This window comes from Acipenser ruthenus, chromosome 25 (assembly GCF_902713425.1).
Source record: "Acipenser ruthenus chromosome 25, fAciRut3.2 maternal haplotype, whole genome shotgun sequence".
Lineage (NCBI taxonomy): Eukaryota > Metazoa > Chordata > Actinopteri > Acipenseriformes > Acipenseridae > Acipenser > Acipenser ruthenus.
The window spans coordinates 6,320,189-6,346,464 of NC_081213.1; the positions used below are offsets into that span (position 1 = coordinate 6,320,189).

Sequence of the window (26,276 nt, forward strand, 5' to 3'; positions counted from 1 at the left end):
ACAGGCTAGGTGGAAGTGACTCACTGAGCAGCAGCACAGTCAAGTGACTTTGTGCCTTATTGGTTCGGCTATCCCGTTTCAAGGTTTAATGTATTGGTTATTTTACTTAATTCTCCCACAGAGCTTATCAGATTTAGCATTTCAGTGTTGAAAACTTGGTAAAGACTGAGAGGGGGTGGGGGGAGCTATACAGGACAGGCTGAAAATAGAATTGTTCTCAAGAATAATAAATACATCGGACAATTTAGTAACTGTTTACCCTGTTGCTTTTTAGTGGGCTGTCAGTGTTCGAAGAGTGCGTTTCCCACGGTCATAGCGGCATTGCTCTGCTAGTTTTCCTTTCACAAAATAATCCAAATGTAAACATGCATTATGTAATTGTGGTAATTGAGAGGTGTCATTGTTAGCACTGTAGCGTGCTTAATACATTTCATTAGTTCTTTTAATGTTTAACCTGAAATGTCACATGCCCAGTTTTACAGCTGGGCACACAAATTTGGGATAATTTCCTCAGGTTGACTCCTAACAATCTCCTCAGAGGCTCTAGATACTTCCTGTACTTTTTTTACTGTCCCTCACATACACCCCCTAGCCACTTTTATTAGGACCTGTTTCCCCGATTTGGAATGGCATCGCCCTGGTGTAGGGCATGTTCCCCTGGTATAGCCTGGGTCCCTTGATTACTCTCAAAGGCAGGAAATGACATTTACTTAAGCAGCATTGCCTCTTTATTTTATTTTTATTTTTATTTTATTGCTTGTGTCTTAACAAAACCAACACGCCTTGTTGGATCGTTTGGTGTTAATGAAGAGCTTATGATTTCAGGCTGGTTTCACACACTCCAAATAGATTGGTGCTAATCCAGTTAGTGAGACTAGCTGTTGGGTTTGACTGTGCTTGTACGGGAGTCACGCTAACATATGGGGCGAGGCGTATTGCCACCTTCCATTGCAACCCACATGAGAGTCAGAAATAAGCATTTTAATTGTTTTGTATTTGGAATGCAGAATGTTTTAAGCAATTACCGGCTCGCCTAAGAAACTATTTGAATGAATGTAGCGCATGTGGCATTATAGGTGTGACACTATTTAGATAAGTACCAGTACGGCATGTAATCATAGCAACGTCATCCTGTATTTATTAAAAACAGGTCTGGCAGGGTCATCTAATATGACAGGTAAAATATTAAGTGCTGCCCTATTTGTAAGATATCATGCAGAATTCCTTGTGCTAAAACTGCGCCGCACCAGATTCCTTTAGATTATGTCCTCTCTGTTGAGTTTGCCTGCTTGAATGACTGGAACTGCCTTCCATGTAGAATATTCTGGATTCCTGTGCTGACTCATCTGTTCTGTTGCTTTCTCCGAGAGTTCTCTGCTGATTTGCTTTACTGTCTTTGAAATACCAAGCTGGCTGGATACTTAGGACAGGTATTTTTTTCTTTGCTTATTGTAACTATTTGAAGTCTGATATTACACATATTTCTAATAGAAAAACAATGTTAGAGGTGGCAAGGTGTTGTGTTTGTTTGTGTATATATATTTATTTATAAACCAAAGCGAAATGATTGAGACATTTCATCTGGGAATGCTTTATAAAATACCTACAGTAGCCCCAAAGGAGAGCCCAGTTTTCACACTACCAATACAAGTATAACCATGTAAAGTAAAAATAATGCACTATCATTGCGTTGATAACTTAACTGTTATAGGAGGCTGTGTGGTCCAGTGGTTAAAGAAAAGGGCTTGGAACCAGGAGGTCCCCGGTTCAAATCCCACTTCAGCCACTGACTCATTGTGTGACCCTGAGCAAGTCACTTAACCTCCTTGTGCTCCGTCTTTCGGGTGGGACGTAATTGTAAGTGACTCTGCAGCTGATGCATAGTTCACACACCCTAGTCTCTGTAAGTCGCCTTGGATAAAGGCGTCTGCTAAATAAACAAATAATAATAATAATAATGTTGGCTCATCTTCGTGATGTGGTCTGTATATGTTTTCAAAGGGTGGTGGTTGTACTATAGTTGAAATCTGCTTTCTGTGCAGTTTGAGAGGGATCTGTTTAATTCTCAGATGTCTGAAGTATAAGTCATGTTTTCATAGGTGTGCGAATAAAACATTGCATATCAGTCTGAGCTGTTTTTACTGTAAAATTTGTGTTGTAATGATCAGAATATATCAGTAATTTCTGGTTCATTATTGATTATCAATTGTAAACTATTTCTTATTTCCAACAGTAATAGTTTAGAAATAATAATAATAATAATAATAATAATAATAATAATAATAATAATAATAATAATTAAAAAAAAAAAAAAAAACACCAAAATGATTAAAATGTTGATTTATGTTGACTTAACCAAAGAGCAGTACAGAACTATTTAACCAGTAACATTCACACTGAAGAACTGCTAAAATATTTCATATATTTTTGCAGATCAATCATAGGGGTCTGGATTATAAATGTTTAAATTCACCAATTCATCAATTCAGTATTCATTACAAACCTGAGCTTGCAATTTGGTTTGTCCAATTATGTACATTACTCAAAAACTACACCTCTACTCTGGGCAACCAGAAACGCTACTCTTTACAAAAAGCCACATACTGTATGTTATACTTTTCTAAATCCGATAGATGCTAATTAGGCAAATAAAAAACAAAGGGTTCTGGTGAAAAGGTAGCCCTCCTGAAAATGAAGCCAAATATTTGAGTCTGTACCTGTACACTGCTTGAGCCTGATACTGTAGTTCAGATCTGTATTTACATATAAATACCGCCCTGTAATCGGGAGACCGAGAGATCAGGTTGAGGTATTTAAAATATTCTCATCTCTGAGGATATCATTCAGTCCCCTCAGAGTTCCTCTTTCACGGCAGGATGATTGCATTGATATCGAGGCAGGTTCTGTGATTCAGATTCACACTGACAGTTCAGTTTAATTAGACAGCAGCTCCTGTGGGGAGTGGAAATCCTCAAGTAAATTTAAGATGGTGTTCAACGACTTTTGTCGTAATGTGTTTCGAGCGTGCATGTACAATTTCTAAAACATTTATGTACTCAGAAAGCCTGTTAACCACATTAGAAATAACGATGTAATCAAAACAAGATATTGATGGATTTACTGTGGTGCCACTCTTCCAGTGCTTCACGCAGACAGATATCCTTGCGTTTCAACCAGCACAGTAAGAGCATTGCTTTGTGAAGATAGTTTCATTAAGGCAGTCTTGAGTTAGCAAGGATCACAATTCTTCAAGTCCCAAGGTACTGTGGAAGTAATACGTGTCTCAGAACACGTACAGAAAACAAATACTTAAAAATTAAAAAAAATATGTAGCTGCTACAGTACTGTATTATGTTATTCAAAGTTTTAGAATTGCCTATTTGTTATTTATTTTATTGGATACTACTATTGTGGTATTGGCTCCCTTGTATTTTGAGCTAGTTATTGTGTGTGTGTGTGTGTGTGTTTACATGTGCTTTTTAAATCTGTGCTTATGATAGTTATCTAATACTGCAGAACTCCTTCAATATTAGAGGTTGAACAATATTATATTATCGTGATATTATTGAGAACTACGATCGAGGGAGAAAGTCACAATTAATGGGAGTTCAAATTAAAAACCAATGAGAATTTCATCATCGACCCCAATTAGATTTTGGAGTAGTGTGGCAGTTTGCAGCTCTCTTTATGGAAAACCTGAAATACCATAACTACGGTACTGGCAGCTTTTCAATCTGTCACCCTTGACGTGATGTAGGCTACCTCCCACACATCCCTTCTGAGAGCATCTGACACACAGCTTTTTCTCACATACCTTATTATTATTATTTGTTTATTTAGCAGACGCCTTTATCCAAGGCGACTTACAGAGACTCGGGTGTGTGAACTATGCATCAGCTGCAGAGTCACTTACAATTACATCTCACCTGAAAGACAGAGCACAAGGAGGTTAAGTGACTTGCTCAGGGTCACACAATGAGTCAGTGGCTGAGGTAGAATTTGAACCGGGACCTCCTGGTTGCAAGCCCTTTTCTTTAACCACTGGACCACACAGCCTCCTATATTATACCTTAACCTTATCTCACGCAAGCATGTGAGAGGAGGTGCTTTCCCATGTAAAAATCATTGGGAATGTGTGTTTGTTTTTTTTTTTTGTTTTTTTGATACGTCACTGAATCCACCAATTGTAATTTCAAGCTCCAAACTTTAGAGAGTCTATCAAAATGGAAGAGCCATACTTCTCTTCAACCCAAAGCCTTTACAGATTCTCTGTCTGTGCTGTACATAGTGCTGCTTTGAGGACAGATCTATGTGACCTGCATTACTATGACATCTGTCAGGAGAGTAAAAGTTATGCAGTATCTACACACATTCTCAGCAGTTTTAAACAGCAAGCCAATACGCTTTTTAGTAAGCCAGCTCCTTTTATTAATTGATTATTTGTTACACCGTGTATTTCACTGATTTGTAACCTTTTGATGTTGTAGTTTCAGAAACAAGTTGACTTTGAACCTTTTTATAAAAAAATGCCTCCGGTGTCTTGGCTGAAATCTGCTTGAACATAAAAATGCTGCAATAGTAGGCCTTTCTCTCCATAAATAACAGATTCTAGTTCTTTTCAGCTGTCCTTGGAGCTAATTGATGTGCTGAGGTGAGGCTGACTGTGTTCAGGAGAGCTTGTGTGAGCTTGTTGTTTGGCACTGAATCGCAGTTATCTTCAGGAATTTGTACCTCAGATTTGAGGAAAGCTCTCGAAAGCTCTCAACGCTCTGACTTGTAATCTACCTTTAATTCCCTCTTTTAATAGCAGCGGAAAATACAGAGTGGGTGACTGTAACATTACCTAGTCCTCTAAATGTACACCTTGATGTGTTTGTTTGATATTAGGCATGTGGGTTGCATGGAATTCACAGGTGTTGTATACTTTTGGTAGTGTTCTCTTTATATGTATTGTCCTATAAATTGATTTCCCTTGTCTTTAGTGCCAAAAAACAAACATTCCATGCTGCAGTCATGCTGCAGTGCTGTTTTGTAGTTCTATCGAGCATTCTGCAGTGCTGCTGTGGGAACATAGCTAGTAAAGACTACACCTCCCAAAATGCAGTTCTGCTGCAGTGATTGTCTAGTGCCAGTTGTTGGTGGTGGGGATGAGGGCAATGCTAAAATGAGACTTTGTGCCTACCTACTGGGGGTGTTAAGAGAAATACCAGACAAACAGGGAAAGAGTGGCTGCAGATTTTCTGAGCCGAGTTTACAAGGTTTTGCTTCTGACAAAATCAAAACATCTCCACAAATGATTTTTTTTATAAATACTGGCCCTGATAGGATCTTATTATCTCTCTATCTTTACATTGGCTGCCAAACTTGGCTGGATTTCCCTAGAGTTGTTCAAACTTGAAAGACGTGGTTTGAATTCAGTTTCAGAGGGCTTTTATTGGTATTATTTTTCAGCAGCTGCATATGACTGGTATGAATTTTTGCATGTGACTTGCCTGAACCAAGTTTAAACACACCAGCATCCCTGAAGGCAAAGACATCGGAAGGCTCCTGGGAGTGAGTTTTATTGCTGGTCGAGTGTTGGATTGTGCATTTGCTTAAAGCTGTTAAGCTGTCAATTGTTATTGAACGGCTGAGGTTGTAAATAGGCTTTATTAATCACAGGCAGACCCAATGATTACCCTTCAACTCTGGCGAGTTTAGAGCTGGGAGTCTGGGAAGAATTCAGATGAGCCATTTCATCCTTGAACCTCACTGCGTAGCTGCCTGTCTACAAAAGGGGTGTTTTCATACAGTACAGTAGAGTGGGGCCTTTACACAAATACTTAAACAGACTTATTTATGTATTTATGTATTTAACGGTATTTGTAAAAAGAGAAAAAGCAAAACCTCTTTTAAAAACAAACCAAAAAATAGGAATGTTTCTTGGATATCTGAGCTAATTCATCAAAAAAAAAGTTTTTTCCTGTTCACTTCCCCTGCTGTTCTTTTCTGAGGAAGCAATCAGCTATCAACATCTTGACCTGTAAACACAACTGTATATTTCCTTAGATTTTAGTTTCCAAATCGCTTCTTTAAAAAAAAAAAAAAGCTAACTTAACTAAATGACTGTTTATCATATCTCTTGAGGAACATTGGAAGAAATGACCCACCAAATGCAGAACAGATGATCAATTATGACTTATTACTATAGTAAAAACTAGTGTAGTACAAAGTGAGTTGGGCGGAGGAATGTTCTGAAAGCTGAGTAGAATTTGCTCTGAGGTCCTGTGGCTTAAGAAGGGCGAGACCCTCCTGAAAGGGAGCCGAAGGAAAAAACCAGGAAAACGATTTTTGATGTCACTTCCTGTGTAAACTGTATGTCTGTTTGAAGCCAAGGTAAACAACAGGCTGCTGGTAGCCTCACTGGAATAAAGACAAGGTACCATTCTAATTGCAGCATTAAATAAGGTATCTGGAAGAACTGTGCTGAAACTCGCAGACCTCTTTCCCATGCCCCTTTCCTACTATGGCCATTTTGGGTCAGCATTGCTTGCTACTTATTCAGTGAAATAGCCGATGTTATAATTGTCCAGCATCAGCAGGGCTTGAGAAGGGTGCTGCACTGCAAGCTCTTAGCAAATGCCATTGCTGCTAACAGGGAGAGCAATGCCACTCCTGAACATTTTTAAAACCAGCTTGCATACCTCATGACCTCAATATGTCTTATTCTGCACAATGCACAGCAGTGGGAAATCATTTATAAATTGAGAGCTCCTGAATGCAGCGCTTCAAATCAGTAAGGGGTGCCGATGGCTTATACTAAGCTCGTTTTAGACTCCGGTGAAGCAGGCATATCCATTAAATTTGTGGAAGTGAATCGTTCCGTGAACCAGCTAGTCCCGCAATCGCCTACGTAGGTAGTGATAAAAAAGCAAGGAGTGTCTCCCTCTTAGAGGTAATGGCCAAGGCTTTTAACCCACTTGAGAAGTGATGATTTATTAAAAGGCCTGACTATCAATTTAAAGCAGACTCTATTTAATCCATCAGAATTTACTACAGCATGACATAATTGGGTACTATATATATATTTTAGCTTGTGAGTCAGCCAATACTATTACTAATAATTTAATGCGTGATGATCTATGGATGAGACATATTCATATTCTTTGTGTATTTCCTGTACACTGTGACTCATCAAAGCCGTCGCACAATAAAAGCCAATGGCTCAGGAACTTGCTGTTGCCAGGGCTGGACAGATTCACTTTACACTAAAAAAAGCAGGAATACAGTTACACGACCAACCCCCCCCCCCCCCCCCCCCCCCCGAACCCCAAAGTAAACATCCCAAGGAACACCGTCTTCTATTTCATCTGACCCACAACAAAGGGCAAGTGAGAGAACTGCACATCACTTAGGGATCATCAAAAAATTATAATATTCATTTTAATATGGGGATACTTGCAAGGATGTTGCAGGCCAACTGGCTGCGCTAGAGTAACAGTCACAACAGCCACTGTACCGGATATTGTTCAGGCCACTGAAAAACTAACCCACATAGAACTTGTTCTACTTATCAATTCCATAATATCCCAATACTATTGGCTGGAATGAATGTTTCATGGGTATCGAAGCTATTTACTAACATTACCTCATTGAGCCGAACTTTGCAGAATGACTAACTGCAGTTGGGGATTAGTATTTCATTTTAATACTTTCTTGCCTGAGGTTTTCTTTCTGGGTATTCTTTAGCACTGCTGTTTGTCATCGGTTTGTGTGTGTGTGATACAGAGTACAGCATCGTGAGCCCAGTGCCAAGTTATTCGGTGTGTGTGTGTGCAGTCCTGCGCATTGCTGTTTGCTGTAGTAATGGATTGGCCACTGAGTTGCTGAGAGATTTACAAGAGGCAGAAGCTGCTGCGTCAGCACATGGAGCAGAGAAACTGTGAAAGGAGGCAACAGAGAGGAGGTGCTGATAGAATAAAAAGCAAAACAAAAACAGTAGGAAATGTTCTCAGACAAAAACAGCTAGACCCCTATAATGATATTTATTGATGCAGCAGGGCCTGTGTTATGTAAACCTATACAGACCTGAAACACTTAGTTGAGCTGAGTTGGTAATACTGGTATTTCATTAGAAAAAAAAAGAAAAAAAAGACTTGAATTACCTGTAAAACTTGTATGCGCATGTGTTTTTTTTTTTATTCATTAAACTAGTTAATGAATAGCTTTATTATAAATTTGTTTTTGAAGCCTTTAACTTTGGAGTAAAGAACATTTACGAACGAGAGTATCCCAGCGATTCACCATTAACAGCATGGCTAGGTAACCCATTCATTTTTGTTGGACCAACTCAAACCCAGTTATTGATGATTTCTCTTCTTGTCTGTTAGGTAGAAATGTATTTAAATATTGTGTGGGATTCAGCAATGTGCTGCGTGTTTAGCACCTTATTGTCTTCTGATACTTGGATAGTACACAGCCAACCTATACTTATAGAAAGATAGATGTGGTGGTAATAAATAGAACACATGATGTTGCAAGTGGATGGTAAATGTAGGAAAGGGATATGAAATTGCCTGCTGTGAATGAAGAAGGTACTGTAAGCATAGTGCAGTGGGAACTGTAGAGAAGTCAGGTGCTTCCTGCGGCAGCGCTTTTTATTAACTTGGTTCGTTTTTTGCAACCAATGCATTTTTAAAAGCTGCCGCGTTACTAAAAGGCAAAGCTAGCTTAACAGAGAAGCAAGCAGCTGTTTTGAAACCTTTTTGCTGCTTTTTCATCCTCCTCCTGTAGGTAACTTCTCATGCATTACTCATGAAAATCTGCTGCAGCACCCACACTGCTAATGAATCGAACCTTTCATATTTTCACCGTTGAGCAAAATATAACAGCGTCCTTCACTTTCACCTGTGACCTAAGATGTGCGAGTGTCATGGGGAGCATCGGGATATTGCATTCATACTCTGTACACAGCTGTATTCTGTGATTCTCTCTGTCATATTGTGGAAGTTATTATAACAAGCCACAGTGTTGCAGCCTCTGCACTTCTCTCAATGCAGTTTCATTACAGGTGATGTACAGTAGAAGTTAACCACATCGTTTCAGCCTCTGGACTCACAGTCTGTATTAGTAGTGCTTTCTCAGTTTTGTTCAGTTCAGTTCAGTAGAGGGCTAATTGCTAAGTGACAGATGGGTGCTGTAGTTGAAAGCGTGTTCCTCTTCGGTTTCATCACTTGTTATGGGCAGGCAAAGGGAAGTGGAGGATGAAGTGTAGCTTGCAGTGCCTACACTGTCGCTTTGCATATCTTTATTTACAAATTAATAAAATATTTACACAGGCAGAAACCTTTGAGACATTTCAAAATGTCACTAAACCCGGATTTAGGTCACTGCGCTTTCAGTACATAAAGCAAAGAGCAACATGTATCTAAAACACTTTTGTACTAAGTATAGGCATGTTAAAGCTTAACCCCCAAAACCATGCAACATTACAGTACTTACGGGATCAGTGCAAGGGGCAGGGAAATTACACAGGTAAGCTTCATTGTGTTTTTGGTTAAGAATTTGCTTAACAGTGCTAGAGGTTTTATTATAAAGCTGTTATTACACCTGGTAGGATGTTAACTTGAAGCAGTGGCTTGGGTTAACTATACAATTTTAGGATTGTATAAACTTCAAGTCACCTCTTTCCTGTCTTTGCTACGTAACCTGCCATGCTTCCAGATATAGTCTTGGCATACATTATCAGTAGACAAGTGCCAGACTCCAATTGGTATTAAACTTGGACTACCTATTTGATGAATGCTAATCAGGGTATAGGAGAATAGCTGTTATTCAGACTGCATGCAAATGATATTTTTGATACGGTATGCCATGCCAGCAGTAATACTGCAAACCAGTGTGCTGGGAAGGAAAGGTGGCTCAGTCCATTGATCTTGGCCTGTGATTTAATAGTTTTATATTGAATATAATGGCCTAACTCGCAGCATTACAGGCTAGCAGAGGGCCTTTGAAGGGAGAAAGCTGTGCTGTGCTCCCGAGAGATGGGATATGACCTTGCAAGAGGAAATCTGCAGCACTGAAATGAGATGAGATGGGATTCGCATACTGAAGCGGGCTTGGAGGGGAGGGGAGGGGGGCTGCACAAATTGAAGGGGAACCGCTGCAGCACCTCTGCCGTTTATTACAGTCTGGTGCTTTACAGACAAATCTATGTGCTGTATTTGCAGTACTGTACAGTCTATACAGAAATAGGTCAGCTGAAGTTTCACGCATCTACAATATAGCTTAGAAGCTTATAGAAATAACCACAATCTTACTTGTGATTCGCTTGCAGAAGGCAATGCTGCAAATCCATCGATTGCTGACTTGTTTTTCCATATTTTATGATATAAACATCATCACTTTTTGCACAGACATTTTCCTTTGATTTTTTTTTTTTGCATATATGCATACTGAGTGTACGATACATCTGCAAGCCTGGCACAATTTCACTTGGGAATAAACTCACCAAACACTGTGTTACACCTACTGTACTGCTCTGATTTCTCTGAGTAATGAAGAATCCCCTGAAAGAGAGTTTATTCTTTTAAATTCAACTCCTAAATAGTTAGATTTTAAATGTTCCCTTTTGAGATACTGGCTTCATATTCGGTACATAACTGTATTCTTTGTTTACAACACCAATATGTGTACATTTTTGTTTTGTTTGCCTCCAAATTTGTTAGAGTTGGGCAGAATATGAAATAAGTAAAAATGGCCTGTTCTCTCTTTTATTTTTATTTGTTTTTTTAAACACTAAAGCAGAAGAGCTGTTTCTCTCACACACATGAATATTTGTTTATTTACTTATTTTAATTGTATTGTGAAGGTTTGTGCTTGGTTTTATTTGCCAGTAAAAGAAGCATTAGTTTGGTTCAGTTCACCAGACCTTTTATAGACCTGAGACTGCTAACAATTTAAAACTACGTCTCCAATCATGCTAATTTTATGTCCCACCAGCAGATTGCTTTTTTTGTTTTTAGCTTAATCAGCAAATTGTTCAATACTGTTTTTTTTTTTGGTTTGTTTTGTTTGTTTGTTTTACCCTGTTCAGGACTGCAAGCCTAACTGAGCGTTCACTTGAAATTGATTGCCGATGCCTCTAATTTGAATAGTAAATAGCTTGGCTAACCCAAACACTTTGCTCTGCAAATGGCTTACGGGTACAGTCAGTGCTTTGTTAATCTTGTATCCTCTCAGAAGGGGCTTGTGGCATCATTTAACTAATTTCTTGGAAGTACAGAAGCACATCCATATCTGGGGTTAAATATTGACCAGTGATTTACCTTTTTTTTATGTATTCATAATGTTGTGGTGTGCCATTTTATTAGAGTTGTAGGAAGGCTGTCTTCTGGATATCAGATTTTATCCACCGGATTACACAAGAAGGTTTATTTACAAGAAGTTTCTTGAATGGACAGCAGATGGTTAGAAGATCAGTCCTGTATACAAAGTGCTATCAGAATTTATCTAGCTGTAGAAAAATCTGTCCTTTTGCAGATGATTCATAGCCCTGTCCAGCTGCAGTGTCCCTTACTGTTTTAAAGAGATTTTCAAGAAGGTATTTGGATGTCTGGGTTTCATTTTTTTTTTTTCCTGAGCTAAACCAGCTGTAATGTAAAGCATCCTACTGCAAAAAAAAATAAACTAAAGAATGTTTCAATGAGGCGTAGCAACAAAAAACATTTAAATAAAATAATTGGGACAAGAGGTACTGCTTGTGTACGTTGACATTCAGTGTAGTTTTTAGAACAACGTGTGTTGTTGTTGTTTTTCTTCTTCTAATGGAAACGGAGGCCCTAGTTTCAGCTTTTGAATCTTTACGGTAAATCCTGATTCCTTTCTCTCCTACCCTGATCTCTGCTGGCTCCTCAAGAGACACAGCATCCACTTCCTGCAATTGCAAAGGGGAGTTCATTACTTAACCTTTCCCCCTCCTCCCGCTCTGATTGCAGTCGTTTAGATAAAGATGGCTCGCACACGCTTTTCCAAGAGCAGGAAGGGAGCCATGAAAGTGGGTCAGGGAAAGCACTGGCAGGACCTACACTTGAATGGAGTTGCCAGTCCAGGGTTGAAGAAAGTTAATTCAAAGACGTGCAGTAGTTGCTATTTTCAACATGAAATTTCAACTGAAACCACTTCCATCTGAGAAACCTGAAACCCTTTCATTTGAAATGTACTTTTCCTGACCTTGCTTGCTTGCTGCAGACTGTAGAGCCTATCGTGCGTTGTTACTGTACATTTCATAGACCCACTCTTATCATGTTTGATTAGCATTGTCAAGTAGAACATGTTTGTATTTATCTCTAATCATCTTGTTTACCAAAGCAATTTAAGCAAACAGACATTTAACATTAAACAAATATGCATGCTACCTTGTGTGGTGAGACCTGCATGGTTTGCAAGTGAGTCAATCGAAAGTTTGATTAAAGTCAGATAAACAGTTGCCGATACTGTTCTTCATTATCCTGGTTGGTTACAAGCAGCTTTTGTTAAGTAGATCACTGTGACTTAATTTAATATACTCTCAAGAACCGATACTGCCCATGCCAAGTTCCAGCACAACTGGTGGACTCGTTTTTTTGATGCATATAAACGGTATATAATGTTTACAGTGCGTGTCTATACTAATGGTGCAGGTTACTTTATACTGTTGCAATAGCGGTACGTCACCCATCGATTCTTATCTATGATGCTGTTTAATTTGAGCAGCACGAAGCAGATGAATACTGCTGGGCATCAACCGAGCAATTCGCTTTTCAGACGATACAAAAGAGTAAAACCTGAACAACGCACATTCTGGCTATCAAGAAAAAGCCACAAAAAAAGACCCACACAAATCATTATTTAAATATATCTGCATTGCTTGATCAATGCCAGTACCAAAATAAGCCTTCAGATATACCCCAAGTAACTTTATGCAAGTTTATTTTGGGTTATATGTGAATACTTTTATTTTATAAATGTTTGTAACTAGATGGATTGGGTGTACGCATTGATTTCAATTTGATTCAATTAAACAAGAATTGACATGTTAGGGTTATAAACGGTCAAGTTGTATCAAGTCAAAAAATGAAGACGCTGTGAATATCCTTGTCTGACTTGTTAAAAGCTGCTTTGTTTGGGTGACAGCCAAAATATTTCCACACCCTGTCCACGCTTAACGATTTTCAAGTTGCACGTTGTTTTTTTTTTATCCAATTTGAGGTTTCAGCAAAGGTAGGCTTTAAAAAGTTTTAAACATATACATGATGAAGAGAATAAGATTGTATGTGGATTTTGTTTTTGGAGGCTGCAAAGTTGAATCCGGTTCCACGTCTCTCTCGCTTCTCATCTGCGTGTCTGTTTTGTGAAAGGTATATTTTTTTTATTGCATGATGTTACAGGTTTTGTGAAGAGTGCAGGAGATTTTTTTTTCAATTAGTGTGTTTGTTAGGCTAAAGTAATGACAGCAGAGAATACCTCAATCTCTTTACACTTGTAAGTGTTACTGACACGGTGGCACGACGAGGGGAACACGATGATGCTGAATCAAGAAACATCAACCACAGCAGCCTCCAGCCAAGCCTGGGAGTGAAATTGTAAGCAATGCCAGTCAAGGGGATTATGATTTATTTACTGAGGTGCCACTTTCAGATCTGATACCAGCTTTGCAGTATAGTAACAGAGAACATGCATGGAAACTGCTATAAGCCCACTTTATGAAAGTTGCTGTGGTAGACACCAGGAACACGTGATGTGCCTGATGTCCACCTGCTATTGCAAGCAACTTTAAAAAGTACTTGAATACAGTTTTTATTTCCAAGCTGGTTTAATTGGGACTTGCTGTGGTCCTAGTTAGCAGTTTACTAGGACATTTTCTCCAGGCAGTTTTGATGTAAGAAGTGATCTAGCGAGTGTGTACATAATAATAATAATAATAATTATTATTATTATTATTATTATTATTATTATTATTATTATTATTATTATTATTATTATTATTGACAAGCAAGAACATACATCTGAAAAGTAATGCTGTAGATGAAAGTAGCACTCTGAGCTGGTTTCAAGCCTGTTCTGCACCATTGACTTCCATTGGAAATGATGCTTTTCTTAAGGTTTCCTGAGCTGTTGTCATGGTGGTTAAACAATACATGTGTTATAATAATTGGATTGTTTCATAAAAAACAGCATGTTTTGTACCTTCAGCGTTCCTACTGAAGTACTTGATGTTCTAGTCTTCAGTTTACAAGGAAAGTGACTCACAGGATTCAGGGGTATGACACAAATTCTGACTTGAGATCAAAAAACAAAACTCCCAGTGATGTGGACAACTGGGATGACAAAGAGTACCCAATAGTAGTCAAGTTTGGGCTATGAGATACCAAGGTTTCAAATTTCCCTGGCAAATCCTTTTAAACTGTTTTAGTATTATGCAAAACAATGCTTGCTTACAGCCAAGCAGAATCTGCAACACATGTTGAATATATATTCAGATTTTAATTAATATTATTATTATTATTATTATTATTATTATTATTTATTTCTTAGCAGACGCCCTTATCCAGGGCGACTTACAATCGTAAGCAAAAACATTTCAAGCGTTACAATACAAGTAATACAATAAGAGCAAGAAATACAATAACTTTTGTTCAAGTAAATACACTATATATGTATTTTTAACAGCAAACTAACAGGCATAGAATCAGATGTGTTGAGGTATCAAACTTTTCAAGCAATATTATCGGTACCTACTGTAGTTGGAGCAAGAACCTGTCAGCTTATTAGAATCCCAGCCTGTCAAACTTCAAACGTGTTTCTCTGTGGAGACCCAGGAGACTTGGGTGATAGCTTCTTTTAAAATTAGAGCACAATGGAGGTTAACTACAGCACAGAGAAGCTGAATTATTAAAGCTCTCATGCATCAATTCAGCAGTATCATGTTTTTTATGAAAGGTTTATTATCATTCAGTAGTGATGAAACTGCTGATTTTTAATAACTGCGGTTTTATTGTAAAATTAAAACCACAGTATGTATTAATAACAACCACAAATAAATATACTACATAAAATAATGCAATAGCAACCACTGGTTAAGAAGGAGTCGTTTCCATGCAGACAGCCTTGGGCTTGTGTTTACTAATGCTGTTGCTCGATTTGATATAATTCATGCAACACTTTGAAATAAAAAGTAAAAATCTATTAAATAATCAACAATAATATCAACGTTGACAGTTCCTTCTCTGTGCTGTTTTAAAGCACGGATGTTATGAGCTCAGCGGTAACTGGTTTGGCAAATGTATAAAATTATAGTTGAAGACGGCAAAGGGTGTTTTTGGTATTGAATTTACTTAATGGATGGCCAGTAATATGAAATGAGCTGTGTTGGAACTAAATCATGGCATCATTTGTAACCTCCAATTCAATTGTGATCCAAGGTCACCCATGGCTGTAAATATAACTATATTCTATAATTATAATAGGTGTATAATTGCATGGTTGAAGGTATTTCTAGCACAATTTGTGCAGTTTTTGTGCAATAAATGAACATATGTCCATGCTGTATAATAAGTAGAAATTGTAATAACAAAGGACATACAGAAATGCGTTGCTGCAGTGGAAGCAGCTGTCTGTGCGCTGGGGAGTGAAAGGCTGGAAGTCTGCATTTCAGAAGTGCTGTAATCAGCACTTTGTCAAACAGGAAATCCATGACCAGAGGGTGGGAGGAGGGGTTGGAAGGGTGGGAGAGGCGAAGCGACACAGGGAAGGTGGTTTCCAGAGGTTGTCTTTTGCACTTAAACCACATGGTAATTAAATCCCGGCCCACTGTAATAATCTGACCACAGTAGTAAAGTCAGAAACCGTGTGCAAGAGTGAGCGAGCAGCCCCCTTCCCCCATTCTGATAGGAGCTTCTGTTAGCTAAAACCAGAGAGCTGTGTGCAATTTGCAAACCTTGCATATGTATTGCAGTGTAAATTAAGGGTATATATGTAACAGTTTACATTATTTTCATGATCTAAAGGGGTGCAGTTGCTTGTATATACTGCATTCATGTTGCTTCTGTTTCAACCAGATGTGATTTTATTTATTGACCCTTTAACGTAACTGGAGGCATCCGAATTTTAAGTTTCCGTTATAGGGCGTCTCCTTCATCGGTTGTTCACTGCTAGTATCATATCAGCGATGTTCATGACTGCACTGTACAGTAAAAGAACAGTTTTAAAGTGAACCATGTACTGTGCAAGGTTCAACCACAATAGCCTAGCAAGGTTAATATATTTGAATTATAGTACAGTATATTTTTGATGAATCCCAAATTTAGATAGCCAAAGGTCAATGCTGTTAGTTTTAAATGAAAAAATAACAATGGATACATGTATAAGAAAAAAAGAAATTGCAACATAGTTATTTTCAATAACGGTATTTTGCATTGGGTATAATATTATTCATAAAGCCGAGATTACAATACATTTGACTGGCTTTTAGCTTAATAAAATACTATTAAAGATACAAAAATAGTGAGAAGGATCTCTTAATGTTTTTTTCTTCTGTCGTTTCAGGTCTGTATATTCATCTTGACAGCGAACCCTAAGGATGAAAAGGCCAAATTAAAAAAATAACACAGAAGACTGGATTACAACGACCTGTTACCTTGGTTTGTGTATCAAATATCCGTGTGAAAAAAGGATAAAAAGGGGAACAAAATAAAGGACAAAGATACAATTCAGAAAAAAGACTTCTCATTAGTGCAACAAGAAAACCTATTGTAAAAAAAAAAAAAAAAAAAGTGCCCAAACGCACTACCACGCAAATGTGGTCGTCTGGGAAGACTGTCCAGTAAAAGCAGCCATGGCTGACGTTACAAGCTATAAGGATACTACGAGCCGCCATCTGCGGCACAAACTGCAGAGCCTCGGTCGCCGTCTGGATGAGCTTGAGGAAGCTACCAAGAACCTGCAGAAAGCCGAAGATGAACTTCTGGACCTCCAGGACAAGGTCATCCAGGTGGAAGGCAGCAACTCCAGTCTGCTCAACGATGTGGACGCTATGCGTAAACGTGTCCTGAAAATAGAGGGCAAGGATGAGGAAGTCAGGAAGGCAGAGGAACTCTGCAGGCTCTTCAATGAGAAGATGGAGGCAGAGGAAAATATGACTAAAGAGCTGAAGACCGAAACCGAAAGGCTTCAGAGAAGGATGGCCGAAATGGAGAAGCTGGAAGAAGCCTTCACCAAGAGTAAGTCAGATTGCACCCAGCTCTGTCTGAGCTTGAATGAGGAGAAGAACCTGACCAAGAAGCTTGCCTCTGAGCTGGAGACGTTTAAAGCACGGCTGAAAGAGATTGAGTCTTCCGAGAGCAGGCTGGACAAGGCCGAGCAGAGCTTGATGGGCGAGCTGGAAAAGCTAAAGTCGTTTGCATTGAGTTTCGTCAATGAGAGGAAGAGCTTTCTGGAGAAGCAGAAGCAGGACGAGCAGCTGATACAGGAGCTGACCCAGAAACTGGAACAAAACAATAGGATCAACGTGGCAGACCAAAGCAGGAATGCATCCAATCTCCTCCATCACTCCTCAGAGATTGGGGATCTCCGGATAGAAGATGATCTTTCCCCGGGCTTGACAACCAAGGTTGGTATGAGGAAGAAGAGTCTTGACTACTTGAAGCTGTCGGATGACGTGGGTCTGCGAAACAAATCTGAGAACATAAAGAACAGTAGTGAGGGCCAGGAGGACAACAAGGTGAAGGATCTCAACCAGGAGATTGAAAGACTCAAAAACCGCCTGAAGCAGCTCGAATTGGTTGAGGAGGAACTCAAAAACACAGAGGCCAAGAACAGAGAGCTTCAGGAGAAATTCCAGATGGAGAAAAACCACAGCAAAGCCCTGAGCGATCAGATGGAACAGTTGAAGGTGCTGCTTAGCGGTGCTAAAATCCTTGAGAATGGCAAAGCAGAGAATGAGGAAATTAATGTCCGGGGAGGCTTCCGGCAGGAAAAGCCCAAGTACAGGAGCGGGGCAACAGATCAGTCGGTCTCCAAGTACAAAACCCGAGAACTCTCTCCTCAGCAGAGAAGGGAAAGGATAAGGAACAGAGACTACAGTCAACCAGAGGAGAGCTCTCCTAAATCTGTCCGCAGGGCTCTTAGTCCTAGTTTGAAGAGCAGAAGGGCTGGGAAAGCTGGCACAACAGCATCGATTGAGGCCGGGGTCAAGGAAAGGGGAAGGGGAGTGGAAGAAAAAGCTGTGACTTCCAGCTACATGTCCACAAGCACATCCCAGAATGAGGTGAAGAAAACAAAGGAGCTGCCTTCAGTTCTCAGTCGCTACCCTCCGGCTGCTAATGTCCAGAGTGTCCAAAAGCCTTGGAAAGCATCTTCTAAAACCAATGAGAGTGATGGCAAAAACCGGGCAGAGAGGTTGTACTCTGGAAGCGACCTTGAATCCGTTAAAACTGATACACTTTTGGAGAAGCCAAATAAATCTGCCAGTGCACTACTCTCTGAAAAGCAGAATACAAAGGCATGTTCTCTGGATCAGCCAGTGGAGAGACTGGCGTCAACCCCTGTTTCCAAGTCCAACGGGTCAGTCCTGTCTTACCGTTCTCATTCAGCTGCTTTACTACTGCAGGATAATAGGTCTGAGAGCCCATCTTCGGCCTCTGAGACTGAATCCACAGGATCCAGGCGCTTGTCCTCCCTGGGTGAGTTCGATCCAGCCCCTGAGGTGACTGCGTTAAGTGGTAGGTCGTCTGTGTCCTCGAAGTATACTCGCTATGCCAGACTGCAGGATTCTGTTTCAGAAGGATCATCCACTCGAAGTTCCTTTGAGGAAGAAACAGCCAGAGCCACGGCCACTGAAGGCATGTCTTCGGAAGCAACACACACCCCGACAGGGATTGAGATCCGTAGAGTGTGTAGCCCAAGGGAGTCGCTGAGATCCAAAGCAGTCATCAAGCCAGCCATTGTGGAGATTGACTGTAAGGAGGTTATGAGTGGTACTGGGGTGGAGCCATTGATTCCAGAAAACAAATCCAGAACCTCCACCAAATCAGTGAGCAAGATGTCTAGTAGCATTACCATATACCCCTCCGAGCCAACATTTACTCGGTCCAGCTGCAGCAGTAGCAATAGCAGCGATCCACCGAAGGAAAGGCATACCTCTACCAGCAATATAGTGATAACTCCAAGGGAGTCCCCGAATACTGTATCCATACCCTACGAGATCTCTATCCCCAAGAGTGAATTCACTCTAAAATCCTCAGAGGAGGCCGAGGATGAACTTCCAGCAGAGGACAAGATAGAAGCTCAGGTCTCCAGGAGCTCGTTCACCATCAAGGCCCTGGAACCGATGGAGAATAACAATAATGAGACGTCCTTTGAGAGCGGCAGCAGCAGCGGCAGCAGCGGCAGCAGCAGCAGCAGCTGGAGGAGCCACCAGTCTACCAGGGAGGAGAACACTCCAGATGTGAAGAACGTGACTGTGAGGAGCACCTGGAGGACCAAGCAAGGGGCATTCTCCGCTGATGAGGGCAAGGGACCCAAGAGTGATGCCGGCGACGAGGACTCTGACTCCTCCAGTACGTGGAGGGCTTATCGGGCCACCACCGTCCTGGACGGGGAGGAGACCAGCCACACCTCTAAGCCCAGCCCTGCTGAGCTGTACATGCGGAGGATAAACAGCACTGTGGGTCCCTGGGAACCACCAGAACCGGTGAGAAGGAGCAAAACCGAGAGCCTCCTGAGGAAGAGCTACACCCAAGCCCATGAGCCAATAACCGCGCAGGAGCTGTCCTATAGGAACCGCCCAAAGTCACCGGTAAGTCAATGGCATCACCTTTGAATGAAACCCAGTTATATCCAACAGCCACAGTTCATTGTTCATTTGAATTCTGCTTTTCAGTGCAACTTGCTTTTTCACTATGGTTGCATACTTTAAACAATATTGTTGTATTTTAGGTGGAATAGATATGGTGATGCAAGATGACAAGGACTTTCCCAATTATTTACTGGAAGTCTAGATGCTGCTCCAGAAGATTTTATAAGCATCAGAATGTATTTCGTAATAAATCATGAGTCTTATGATAGAAGATAAGCTTAGCAGTCCTGTCTCATGAGAAGACACTTGCACAAAGTCTTATATTTGGGTCACATCTATTGATTTATTTTTATTTCCTGTCCTGGTACAAGGAAGTGTGTCGCTTCAAAATATGAAAACGTTAACAGCCTCCCTCTGCACTGTTCTCTACTTCCTCGTGACAGTGTGACCTAAATAAGGGAATTCTTTACACAAACTACAGTGATTGTAGTAGAAATGGTGCGAAGGAAAGGTAGGACTATGTAGTCGGTACACACACTAGCCTACCCCCTTTTTATATACACTGCTCAATATACATTTCCAGTAGAATCCTAGAGAACAGCACCATCTCGGGTAACACTGCTTCTCCTCACAGGGATGATAGCCTTTTCTGTGCAGATCTGTCGCCAGTTCTTTTCTACCGCGTTTCTCAGCTAGGCAAGGCCCCAGGAACACACATCCAGAGTGTTTTGTCTGGCTGCTGTTGACATTCTCTAAAGGCTGGGAGGTTCAGCAAGAGGATGCGTCTCGACTTGCAGCCCACTTGGTGCGTTACCGCCACTCTCCTCTGAATCGGGTATTGCTCGCTGGCTTGTCAGCATTAACACAAGCTTGTATTTTACAGAGTGCAGTAAGGGAAAGCACAAATCAGACTAAGGTAATAGCTACAATAAGGAAACACAGTGCTTTTTGTGTGTCTTGTATATGTTGTTCTATGCCGGTGTTCAAGGAGGGAAGTCTAGTTGTAACCCTATATAGAATGTCAGTAAATTTAATACAGTTGTCAGGAAGTCACATTCCGCACACAACGTAAATTTTTTTACGGTAATAATTCCTTACTGACAGACCGAGGTCTCATTTCCATTGAGTTCCCAGGGAAAAATACACATTGCCATAGTTCGAAACAACATACAGCAGAAAAAAACAACAACAAATACATTTCAGTGATACTGTAAGATAAATATATAATAAACTAAATACAAGGCAGCTGTGCTGTAATGATAAGACATGACCTTATTTAACTTAGAAAGCTCAAACAATTTTCTTTAAGTATACTTTTGTTATTAAACATTTTTACTGTTAAATTAGATTTCTATTCCTGTTAAATGCTTAGCTTGAGTTGCTTAACCTAAAGGGAATGTGGAAAGACTTATGCTTGTTATGTTGTGTCCTGACTCGTCCAACCTTTTAATGGCTACCAACAGCAGTTTTCTAAGGGAAAACTGTTACTAGGGGGAAAAAAGCTCAATTCAACAGTAGATGCGTATGTTCAACAACTAATATCCATGGCCTACTTCAAAATTCAAAGCAGGCATTTATATAGGTCACAAACAGAGATTTGGGATGTCTGTCAAAACTGGGATTTAATGAGACAACACATTAGCTACTATTGTAGGTAAAACCTGAAATAGCCCAGTTACTTTACAGTAACTATCACAGTCTAAACTGGTATGTAGTTGTTGCATATCTTAGAGAGCACTGTAAGGTTCTGTATTTTTACTAGTGCTGAATCTCAGACAAAGTGCTCAGGGTGGAAATTCATGAACGAAGTTCCTGCTCAAGCAAGCACACACCACCAAAGTAAAATAAGAGTTTACTTTTAACTGCAGTAGAAATTCCATCTTTTATGTAAAATTAAAACCGTTTTTACACAGGTTTCACTTTCACATTTATAATTGAAACAAGTCCTCTTTTTAAATTGCTCAACTACTGGATTTCACTAGGCTATATAAAGTAAGCTCACGTTTTGCAGCAATAGCGAAAGACTTTGCTGGGAACAGCAGTTTTTACAAAGCTGATTCCAAGAAATCAGCGTAAGCAAAACAAAAAAAAAAAATGCAAAAAAGAATCTGCAATGCGCTAGCCTACCCAGTAATTGCTATGATGTACAACGGAAGTCATACTTAAGCATGTTTTATTTAAAATGTTGTTAATCTGTCTCTAACTGGTAGCTGCTAATTGTACAATTTAGTAGCAGTCACCTATTCTAGTTTTTTTTTAATACCATGACCCTGCACTACAGGCAGTACTGTATTTTCAGGTACTTTGCTCGATATTAATTAATTACTCATGCAGTATTACAAATGAAATCATGCTAAATCAACTGAAGTTTTCAGGAGAGTCATACAGCATTTGAAAAAAGCCGCCCCCCTACCCCCCCCCCCCCCCCCCCCCTTTGTTTTTTTTTTTTTTTTTTTTTTTTTTTTAAAAGGTACAGCGTGCATTTGTGGGTTACCTCTGTAACTCTATGCAACCATTTCAATGTTTTTTTCAGTATAAGATGCTAGGACTTTTGGTTATCTTTCTATGTAGTTGCTTGGTGTGTATACATTTGGTAAGTAACAAGTAACATTGATACCAGTCACGACATGGCTTGTTTTTGTGTCGTATACGACCTGTGTAACTTCAGGTCTGCAGCCTGGGGGGGATCCTGGGGTTTGAGGCTCCTGCGTGAAACCTAGGAGTCAGCATTCCACATAGCACTGTGGAGACGGTAAGCATGCAGCCTCAAACACACACTTTCGACACAGACACACTTACAGTCATATAACTATTACTGTACCTTCTGATTTATTGTATGAATAACAAGGTCCAACTGTATTAACACACCTTTTTATTTTGTCTGTTGTCATACAAAGAGGCAAAAGATTAATTCTGTTTTAGGTGGTTGAGGTACGTGACCAATTGTGACTAACTGTTGACTTTGCTGTTGATAAGGTGTCGAAAATGTTTTCTTCAAGATATTGATGTCAACCATAACGATATTGAGGATTCAGCACAGCAGAAACAAAATATGATACAGGGTTTGTTTGAGGCATACAGCAGGCGAGGGCGGCACTTTGATTGGATGAAGGATCCTCAGCAGCCTATAATTTAATATTTATCATACTAAAGATTCATAACTGTAGCAAAGCAGTGATGTCACCGTTTTATGTGTATTCCTGAGCGCTGGCGCAGGATCAACAGCAACACAGCCAATCGCTTTCTGTTGGTGCCCAAGGGGGTAAAGGACATGACCCCAAGGGATGCATGAGGAGTCCGTGGTTCAGCTGGGATTTGTCAGGATCTCTTGGCACTCTGCCCTCCACTCTAACCACTAGACCACAAGGCCTGCCAAGCCTGCAGTTACATGTACTTTAGTGGCTGTGATTTAGATAGAGGAGCCAGGAGAGCCCTGGGTTTGAGTCCCAGTTCAGTCACTCGCCCACTGGTTGACCTCGGGTCAAGTTGTTTGGCCCTCTTGTCTAAGCCTGTGCCTGTAAACAAGGCCTTCTTGTCTAAGCCTGTGCCTGTAAAAGAGGAGACGTGGTCTAGGGCTTTTTCATTGGAAATTTGTGCCCTTTTAGAATTTGATTGTAGTGTCCTCCTAGCTTGTATGATGGAAATTTTAGAATGACTTTCAAATAAGAAGAAATCTGACCCATACAGGGTTTTCATAATTTGAGATAATAAAACCTTACAGAACCCAGGTAAATATATTGATTTATTTTATTCATTTACTACATTTTCACTCGCTAGGTTCTGTCCCTTGAAATGTAACTCACCCTGCAGTTCATTCAGTTTAACACATAACATTCACACACAGTTCAGTTTCTTACCTACAGACATACAATTTAAGTAAAGTGGATGTTTCCCAGACCAAGTGAATCCATGACATTTTCCCTGCTTGATTACATTTCTTGTATTGGGCAGTATTTGTCTTTAGTATCCAAAAACATAAAGGAAGTCAAGTATCCAAATCATAGACATTTTTTCTTTAAAAAGAAAAAAAAAGCCATATTCAGCCAGTTAAGCTGATCATTTCATTGAAAAATGTGCTAATAATCTGCAATGACGTGCTCTCTGTTCACATGCAACAAAATTAGGCCAGAGCTCATTTCTAGTCAAGATAAAGTACCCGTGAGCCACAGACCCACATCATAGCTTAAGTGAAAGCACATGATCTCTACCTTAAGATAAGACCTGTTGCACAACTCTGTTTTGCTGCAGTTTACATGGAAACTCTGCTAAAAATGGGCATTATCCACTAGTAGACTCCAGCACTTTTTTATTTTGTTTTCTATTTGTTTTGGTCATATCTTCCCTTGGTAGTCAGCCGGTGGCTTACAAGATCAGCAACAATTATTTAGTTACAAAATTAAACTTGAATTGCAAACAAACTTGTGTTCCTTTTCAACCACTAATCTCCTAATCTTCAGAAAAGACTCTTAAATGGTGAATTTCTAAAGTGAGGCAGTTTAAAAAAAATAAATAACCACTAGGGGTGTGAAAATCTGCCACCACAACAGCCTTCTCTTCAAAGTAGAGGGAATTTAAGATACAAGAAACAAGAGTTTTGCTGCCAGCCTACACACCAGCAACAACCAAAAAAAAAACCTTTCCCCCTGTTGGAATAGAAGCGTCTCATGTTCATCAGGTGCATTGCTCTGCATGTGGGGACTCTGTGAGGCTCTCCCTCATAGCACAGTATGGACAGCATTCAGGTAGTGAACACCTCACTGGCCTGTGCTGTGTGAAGAATAAAAAGTCCAGCCGGGACTAAGCTTTTTCCTTGCCACTGGGAAGAGTCTGACACAGGCTGTTGGTATTGTGTGTTTGACTCATACTGGGTGTCTGGCCTCTCTTCCTGCAGGAATAAACAACAAAATATCCAAAGAACAAGATGCAGTCAGACCAGGGGGGTACGTTTCCAGCTTTCCTGGTTAAAACAGTAATGCTGTTTTTAAAGCCTCTGTGCACTTTTTGCCAGCGATGTAACAGTTCACAATATACAGTACAGCATTAGATTTGCTAAGGCGAAGATGGAGGGTTGCTGCACTGCAGATGTGGCATTTGTGTTCTAGGATTAACTTAGAGACACACTGTGAATTACGTGCTGTGAGGTGAAATCCATACCTGGCATTCATGAAACTAAAAGTTATTGTAGATTCAAAGCATGGAAATTAGTAATGTGTTCATTTTTGTAGTGCTGTGCAAAAAAAGGAAGCAATTTAGTCAGTTTGCTTTCTGAACTTTCTGATACACCAAGCCTTCTACAACCATTTGGAACCAGTTAAGCTAGCCAAACCAGTCACACTGTACACTGATAATTGCCATTGGGGTTTTCATTTAAATGATGTTGCATGCAAGAAACCCATTACACAATTTTGTTTCTATCTTACTGTAGCATTCTGGTGTAATTTGTACTTATTTCCATTTGGTACTCTCTTTAAAGGGGTCAAACATTGAGAGACTGTGCCACAATTTGTCCAGAGGGGGTTGACGTTTATAGGTGGTGTGCTTTTCGTTCACTTCCATTTCCTACTTTATTCCTGTTAACACACATTCAGATTATGAGATCTTTGCCAGCAATTCCATTTCTGCATTAAAAAAATGATAGCTGAACAGAGGTTGGTGTTTCCAGTAGTCAAGACCACTTACTGTGGTTGTAAAATATGAGTTTGTCTCCAGCAGGAGGCAGTCTTCAGTGACGCATGACATGGAGGGACAGTGAGCCACTCTGACCCACAGGCAGCTAGTTTCACATCGGCATATAGGAATACAGCAGACTAATAGGACATTGTATTACAGTGGCATGGTCTTTCCAAGCCAGTATATTCTTAATATTAAAATGCAATTATCATTCTTTGAAGTGACCCTGGAATAGTGTGAAAGCAAACATGGCAGCAAATATGTGGAGGAGGGAGAGGGTGTCTCAATTCCTGTCCCCCTTTCCATCCCCTGTATTTGATAACTGTTAATTGCATGTCAATATGTTAAAAAGATAACCAAATGTCTATTGATGATGATGATAATAAAGACAGTTTGCACTCATTTGTTGTAATAGTAGGTTGGATATCACTATTCTCGTCACTTCCATTTTCATTACACTGTAGGGCTCACATCTGGTACTGTAGGTTAAAGAAAGCTCTGTTGAATGACTTAATTTATAGGTTATTTTACAATGCTTTCGTGAATACAAAAGCCATGCATGAAATGCGAGCTGGTTATCATATCTACCTAGGGACCATGGACATTTCTCCCATTCATAGCACAGGCAATCTGATTCCTTTTAATGAAGCCAGTCAGCCAACATTTACTTTTTTTTTTTTTTTGATTAGCAGCTTTTAATTTTCCAGTATTTCCAGACCAACAAACCCACAAATTTGATACAATGTTTCATTTGATTTAGTTATAGGCAACCATGGAGATTTGTGAAAATGGT

At 39.9% G+C, this 26,276-nt stretch overlaps 1 protein-coding gene across 6 annotated transcripts in view; it reads left to right on the forward strand.

Annotated features, from left to right (window-relative positions):
* The window catches only part of LOC117414015 (leucine zipper protein 1-like), a 54,616-nt gene that overhangs the window by 16,974 nt on the left and 11,366 nt on the right, over positions 1-26,276 (forward strand). For 5 of the 6 annotated variants that reach the window (XM_059000464.1, XM_059000467.1, XM_059000465.1 and 2 more), the window contains one exon: positions 16,564-19,813. In XM_059000464.1, coding sequence (XP_058856447.1) covers positions 16,853-19,813 — 2,961 coding nt within the window. In that variant the 5' untranslated portion in view covers positions 16,564-16,852. Of the gene's footprint in view, positions 1-16,563; positions 19,814-19,953; positions 20,218-26,276 lie in introns of those variants that run through there. The other variant, XM_059000469.1, reaches the window with a different exon arrangement.